The sequence below is a fragment of the Spodoptera frugiperda genome, chromosome 15 (genome assembly GCF_023101765.2).
Source record: "Spodoptera frugiperda isolate SF20-4 chromosome 15, AGI-APGP_CSIRO_Sfru_2.0, whole genome shotgun sequence".
Classification (NCBI taxonomy): Eukaryota; Metazoa; Arthropoda; class Insecta; order Lepidoptera; family Noctuidae; genus Spodoptera; species Spodoptera frugiperda.
In genome coordinates this window covers 6,261,704-6,269,094 of record NC_064226.1, presented here as the reverse complement: position 1 = coordinate 6,269,094, position 7,391 = coordinate 6,261,704, and the positions used below count along the sequence as shown (strand labels likewise).

At 35.4% G+C, this 7,391-nt stretch overlaps 2 protein-coding genes across 6 annotated transcripts in view; one reads left to right on the top strand and one right to left on the bottom strand.

Moving 5' to 3' along the window:
- Positions 1–51: 51 nt before the first annotated feature.
- Positions 52–2,846, top strand: LOC118270562 (sesquipedalian-1). The gene is made up of 4 exons (XM_035586183.2): positions 52–415; positions 780–951; positions 1,255–1,402; positions 1,711–2,846. Exons 1-4 carry the CDS (start codon positions 307–309, stop codon positions 2,320–2,322), a joined length of 1,041 nt encoding a protein of 346 aa, XP_035442076.2. The 5' UTR covers positions 52–306; the 3' UTR covers positions 2,323–2,846.
- A 1,849-nt stretch (positions 2,847–4,695) lies between these two features.
- LOC118270569 (carbonic anhydrase 1) overlaps positions 4,696–7,391 on the bottom strand; it is a 32,463-nt gene continuing 29,767 nt past the window's right edge. For 4 of the 5 annotated variants that reach the window (XM_050698574.1, XM_050698576.1, XM_035586195.2 and 1 more), the window contains exons 4-5: positions 7,076–7,297; positions 4,696–6,331 (exon numbers count right to left, since the gene is read on the bottom strand). In XM_050698574.1, coding sequence (XP_050554531.1) covers positions 6,200–6,331; positions 7,076–7,297 — 354 coding nt within the window. In that variant the 3' untranslated portion in view covers positions 4,696–6,199. The remainder of the gene's footprint in view (positions 6,332–7,075; positions 7,298–7,391) is intronic. The other variant, XM_050698575.1, reaches the window with a different exon arrangement.

Genomic DNA, 7,391 nt, shown 5'->3' with positions numbered 1-7,391 from the left:
AACATTATTTTTAACGTGACGTATGACGCAACTGTCAAACGTCATAAAAATGACAAGTAGCGCAGCAGCAGCTGTTGTCATTTTCGTAATTTCGAAGCATTGAAGCATTGAAAGAGGCAATTTGCCAAGTTTTGTACATACGTTTCCTTATTGGAATTAAAATTAGTGTTAATTTTAATGATTCAATGAAATATAATTATTGGATGATATGGTGACAACGTTTTAAAGTGGTTCATATTGCAATTGGTGAGCCGTAACCGCGAGTTTGTTGATGTTTCTTCGAAGATCTTAAAACTCTATGTACAAATGAAATGCAATATTCGTGAACTTGCTCAATTGAGCGATCAACCTTGTGTGATAGAAGGAAGATTAAACTATAAGAAGATTTCCAATGGCAGTTATCGTAATCAGACAGGTAAGCACACAGGAAAAAAATATGAATGTAAGAACTATTTATAAATAATTCGTTTGGTTGATATTTTCCTCGGTTTTAGAATGAGTCATTAAGTCCTTTTCAGTAAAATGTGAATACTAAATATATATTATCATTATCTTCTGTATTTATTTAGTAACACTCTTGCTCATCCATTGTATTGACTGACTGGTAGCATTGTTTCACCAAACGTAATTAAGCTACTGATTTAATTAGTCAGGTCACATTTAAAAGGATCCATGGCAATCATAATAAATTAATATTAATTGTGGTGATTAGGTAATCTTATAATTGGTGTCAAAATGTATCTTTGATTTATTACATTATTTTGTTTTATTTTTTCCAGTGTTCAAAGAGAGATGGTTTCGGCTGATTAACAATTATTTATTTTATTTCAAAATCAGTGAAATGGGAAAATTTGATACAAAATGTCCCGCTGGGATGTTTGTGTTAGAGAATTCCTCCATACAAATGGAACATGGGCAGAGCATACCATTTTCATTTTCTATTTCTTTTATGTAAGTTTTTTGTTTATTTAAATATTATAGGAAAGGAAATAATTTTTATAGGCACAATATTTTTGTACCTCAATGTTTAAAAACTGGTATATAGCCACAGATTATATTTCACATAACTGGACCCTAGGTCTGTTCTAAATATTCACCGAATAACATTTTAACACATTGGGTATAATTTTTTTTTAAATAATTTCTCAATTCTCTTATAAGTCAGTTTGGAATTGTACCAGATTTTACTAATAGCAATAGAAATGAAACAATACTAGCAAGCTAGTAAAGATAACAAATATTGCAATGTTTCAGAGATGAACCAGAAAAAAGACATGTATTTGCAGCCCGTGCTGAAGATAATGTGGTTCAGTGGGTTATGAAATTAAGGCAGAGCTCGTATGAATATCTACGCAACAGGCTGCATGCGCTGCAGTCCAAGATATTTGCAATCACTGGGAAGGTAGCATCATTATCATTGTTTTAAGAGTTTATTTTTTTTTATTTAAATAATGCCTTTATTTGTTCATTAATCTTAACAGTAAACTGATTGAGGTCCCAAATTGTCTTATCTAAAGTATTTGTTTGTGGCTATTCTTCACACAAAGATTTCCTTCTTTCTTATCTGTAGATGTCAAGAGTCTAAAGGTATTTTATCTAATCTCATATAAACGGATATTGATAGTTTTGTTACTAAGCTTACTTACTTATCTTCAATATTGTAGTCCAATTTAAATATAATATTAATCAACTTAAAATTTTCTTTTCTAGGATCCTCTGCTCCTAGTGCCAAGGAACGAGGGAGCATGTTTGTGGGCACCATCTGTACCGTTCTCAACAGCTCCAGCTTGCACCGTTAACACCAGTTCATTCAGCTGCCATCTTCACACAAATGGCGCGTTTACACTCGAAAGAAGCAAATCAGATGTTCAAGCTCATAAACATTTCCATGCAGAATACTCTCAAAAATCTACATTTTATACTGACGACCATAAAAAGGTTACTGAGAGACGAGAGCATTCCAGTGAAGTGTATTCTCTAGAGAGAAGTAAAACGTCGGCCCTTTTACCAGGTAGTGCGAATCCGATTGACAAAACCATTTTCGACAATCGTCCACTCTACTCTAGAGCTGCTCCGAGTCCGCCCGTCAGAACGAAGCTATCGCCAAGCAGTCGGCGTGTTGAAATGAATCAAGATGTCAAGGTTTTTGCCGAACAAAGTAGAAGTTTAGGTATAACAGGTATTCTAGATGAAGCTCCGATTCCGCCTAGAAGAAAAGTGTCGCCAAAAAATTTAGATATTCCAAACCCTACCATTGAGATTACTAACAATACTGCCAGCACAGATACTGATGGTGGCAGTGATGATCTGATTAAATTTTAGTGTGTCCAGTTGCTGGAAAGAAATCCCACCTATTTATTATTATAGATTGTTTAATAACTTGCCAGTTGTATAGTTAATTTCTATGTGGTTGAGCTGGATATTATGGATATCACAAAAATGACAATGAAAAGATTGAAATGTGTGATTACAAAGTTATTTTTATATATTTTTTTTGTAATTAGTGCTAGAATTGACCTACTCATTTTGTATGTACATAACTTTGTCTATGTACATAAATGTAAGTCTACATCGAGATCTTTATAAATTGATAGTGATATTTTGTAACTTTTGTACTAGACCAAAACATAAATAGATCCTGGATAGCATTTTCAAAGCCATTTATTGTAAGATATAGAATATCTTTGTACAAACCGAACTACCCTCATGATGCTACGTCGTATATTATAATTCAATTATTGGAACAAATTATATAGTTACATTATTGCTTGAATAATGCTTATTTTAGTAAAATATATTATATTTGGTGCTTTGTGTAAGCGTCCATTAAATTGCATTCATTTACATCTTGGTGTTTCTTTATACCTAATGTTACGGACTATTATAGATTATCAGCGTCGTGTTTAGTTTATGTACAGCTACAGCAAATATATAATAGTACACAAATATATAAAAATACATATTTATGTAATAGGGATTATCATGTGGACTGTTCAATTCGGCACTTAATTACGTAGAGTATTATCTATACGTAGGTATGTACTGTGGTATGTGGCCGCTTCCGTTATCGTATTTTTTGTGATAGAAATTAGTCCTACAAAGTTCAACCCACAACCTATTGTTGTCATCGCCCATGGACTCTGGAAACACCAGAGATGTAACAAGTGCGTTCCTGGCATTTTGGGGGTTAGGAATTTAAGGGTTGTTCGAAAATCGGGGATTGGGAAAATTGGTAATAGCGCCGTGGGTAACCTCACTCACACAACGCTAGCGTTATTTCACGTCGGTTTTCTGCAAAGCCGTGGTATCACTCCAGTCGAGCCGGCCCATTTGTGCCGAAGCATGGCTCTCCCACACTTAAATAAAGTAGTTGCTTACTTACTTGCAGTTAAGTGTTAATTTAAAGCAAGCCAATGAACATAGTTTCAGTGATAGGACACGTTCAGGACACAGATATGCTCAATGGCATTGAGTAAATCCTCATATGTTATTTACTTTAGTACCTGTATCTATGTACAATAGGCACATTTACAACATAGAACCACATACAATGTTTTTTATACTCTTGTAGATAAAACTACGACTGCATGTGCATCGATAGACTTAGTTTCTAGTGACAATAAGTGATTGTCCGTAGAGCAAGAATTCAATGATAAGTGTCGAATTAAAACGATATTGAATTCAATATTTAAAATATTCGACTACATAATTATTATAACATCACGCCTTTTATTTCCTCGCATTAGATAGAGTATGCACAGTATTATAGAAATATTTTATATCTATGCACAAAACATACCTAATAAAGATGATGCAGGTATGGGATGAACTAGGTACCTGCTTATAAATTAAATGCTACACCCAAACCTTCTTTTGATTACTATTGCATATCTATATAATTAAATGAGGATAAGCTTATAATTAGGTACTTATATACTGGCTACAATTGCAGACTTCGTACTACTACGAGAATTCATCAAAAACTGCAAATACTCCAGTATTACATAGCCAGATCCAGAGATTAAACCTATTTCTGGCACTCGCACGGGCTCGCAGTGGTTGACCATCGAGGTAATCAGTAGTCAGTACCTATGTACTTAGATGATTTTTGTATATAGAGAATATTTCAAAAGGTTTCTGATATTCCTAACAGCTCGTGACTAGTAAGTAAGTGCTCTCTCGTTTACTCTAGGAGATTGATTATTGTATTATTTACAACTTTACTTAGGTACCTTGTAGTTTGTAGACGATTTTTCATCGCGTGATCTCTATTCCCACGACACAACTGGGTCTAATAAATTGCTGAAAATTGACCCGACACGCTTCTTCGCTTTAGGACAAATGTATGGTGTGCTTATTTTTTCCCATCTTAGGTATTCCACCAGGGTTAAATGTAAGTATACTAGTAGGTAGGCGGTACGATTAGGTAGTTAGGTACCTATGTTTTGTTTAGCTGGCTACCCCTATTTTTTTAAGGGGGGAAAATCATCCAATTACTTTTGTCGCCTTAGGCGAGGCGAGAGGGAGTGTCTAACTCTTACTGACTAAAAGCCATCCCGTTTCTACTGCTTTTCAAACCGGAGGCTCGGTAAATCCGCTAGATAGTCCGCAGCTCCAGAGCAGGCTACCCCTTGCGATTATTGATAAGATAATAAGGATTATAAGAAATGCCGTTGTTGGTAATAAAACAAAACATTACTAAATATTATGTTTATTGTGTACATTGCTTTAAGCTTCATCGACACCTTATCATTAATAACATAAATACATTAAAATTTACCGTATGACGTCCCAGTTAACATAACTATGACGTTTATACATTTGAGGCACTCTTGTTTTAAGGTACATACAATACTTAACTTATTTACGTATTATGTAAGTTGTTCAGTCAAGACACTGTTTGACCAGTCGACTTTATCTAGTGACGAGCCCGCCACTACTTTTAACTCAGTTAAAAAAAGAGATCAGTGACTAACATATCTAAATTGCAATTATTATTTGTCTGGATCAAATGTATCTACAGATCTTTGTGTTTGGAGTGATTAAATAAAAGTAAATCAAGTAGATCTTACATATCATGTACCAATACGATGGATAACTTTAATTGTTCGAGACATATGCATGGAAGGTTTTTATATAAATTTTCATTTTAGTCTAAGAGATAAACGCAATATTTTCGATGTTCATGCCTGTTGCAGTTCATAGCTGCATAATGTACCTACAGGATTGAACAGCGTTACATGTCCAGATTTGGAACTAGTACAAGATTGAACAGCGCCATGTACCCAGATTTGGAACTAGCAAACTGAAAATAAAATGGATGAAAATCTCGACATGACATCGAATATAATGCTACCTCGCTGAAGTCGCAGTGTGGACGCTTCCATGTTTCATTTGATCCATTTCATTTTATCAGAATCTATTTTACATGTCAAGAAAATAAAACGTTAAACTTAATATTACGTCTGTACCTCTTGGTACGTAGCTATGCTATCATGAATTTAATTTAGGTACATTCTCTTAAAAATATCATTCATTAGTACATTTTGAATTTCCTTATTTTATAATGTAAGTATGTGATCTTAAATTGTAATTATAAATGTCATTTATATATTTCATTTAATATAAATTTCAATATAAATAACATTTGATTTTTGTGTGTAGTGTAGAGGCACTTGATAGCTAATCGTGTCTACATGCATAGGTAAGCTACAGTCATATAAACTTATGCACACGCACACACATCTCGCTCGACTCCCACAGTCATATCTAACTAATATGTACTAGATATGGTTTCCTTGATTAACGTGATAAATGCGAATGTGTTTGAATGTTAGATATCCAAATAGGAAGAACTACGCAACGAATCTTTAAATTTGTATAATGCTGTATATCCCGTCTTTGTTTTAAAACGTGAACTCAGAGGCGCCTTTGCGCATTTTTCATTTGGGGTCTGAGATTACTTTTGTCTTAGAACTACAACTAGATACTACATACATATCTATGACGAGATTCGTATTATACCTACGGAACGTACTAAATCGCGTAGGCACCATTCATAAGAGTTACGTAGCCCACGTGTCTTCCGTTAGATTAGCTCGCCGGAATGCGAATAGAGGCACTAGTTTCAGGAGCAGCTGCGCAGTGGCAGCGCTGGGTCTGATTGTATCGTGATACCGCGTGGCGTGGTGGTGCGCTGTTAGTTGCCCGAGCCGTAGTCGCGCAGCTCGCGGTTGCCGAGCGGCAGCGTGGGCCTGTAGTTGTGCAGGACCTCCATGGCCTCCGTGCCGCACGACGCCTCCCCGCACTTCAGTTTCCGCATCGATGCCAACTGAAATCCAATCAGTTTTGCCATTAATTTACAATAGTTTTTACAGTCAACTTTTTTGGTACCTACGAAGTAGCACAATAGGAAGTTAATTTAAAACAGTAATTAGAGTCCGCGTCGATCGTTTGTAAATTCTTTCTAGCGAGCAATCAGGCGTTACTGCAATATGCATTTAGAAACATATTCCACATGATTATTTGGAAAGTAGATACAAAAGTAGGTCATGCGCGGACGTCTGCTATTATTTGGTACGTAGATACTTGACCGTTTTGTGTATCGAAAACCGGTAACTACCGACACATCGTTTAGGTAGTAGCCGTATGTTCTATTGCATCATACGTTCAAGTACTTACCTACTTACATACATTTGTAATTTGATAACGATTTTTTTAAACTAGCTACTAGAGCCAGGTTGATAATAAAGTCAAAGTAAAAAGAACATTTTAAGTCAACAACTTATTTTGAAATGAACTTTCCTCTTGGGATGACTCATAACTCCTTACATGTTAAAATTAGATTCTCATCAATTTGTCATAGCGGAAAATAGACACTAATCTTAGGGAAGTATTTTCATCTTGAAATAGTAAAGTTTTGTCGTCACATGCTAGGTAAATAGATATGATCTATCTGTCTACTTGAGCATTATCAATAATTACAAACATGACGAGGAATCACTATCAACCATTATAATTAAACTAAAGTATCTTGCGAGTATTGTAAATGGTTTATTTCAAATGTCAGACTCACTTGATCAGCGGACACTTGTACTGGTTGCTTGAACAGGATCCAGGTGACGGATTCAGTGCAGGGCGGGGTGGTGAGGGAGCCAGGGTATGTCCAGTACGCGTACTGCGACGGCAGCAGCTTCACAGGGTCCAGGGGGTCAGACAATGTCACCTTGTCATTCTTATGCGTTATGAACGGTAGCAACCGTATCACTTTGTCCAATTCGTCATGCTTTGAACCGACCTGTAAAGTAAAATAAAAATATATAGGTAAACAAAATACTAAACAATGTTATCATTGCATACGAAAAATCAATCCAAGAACTAAGGACTTTAGA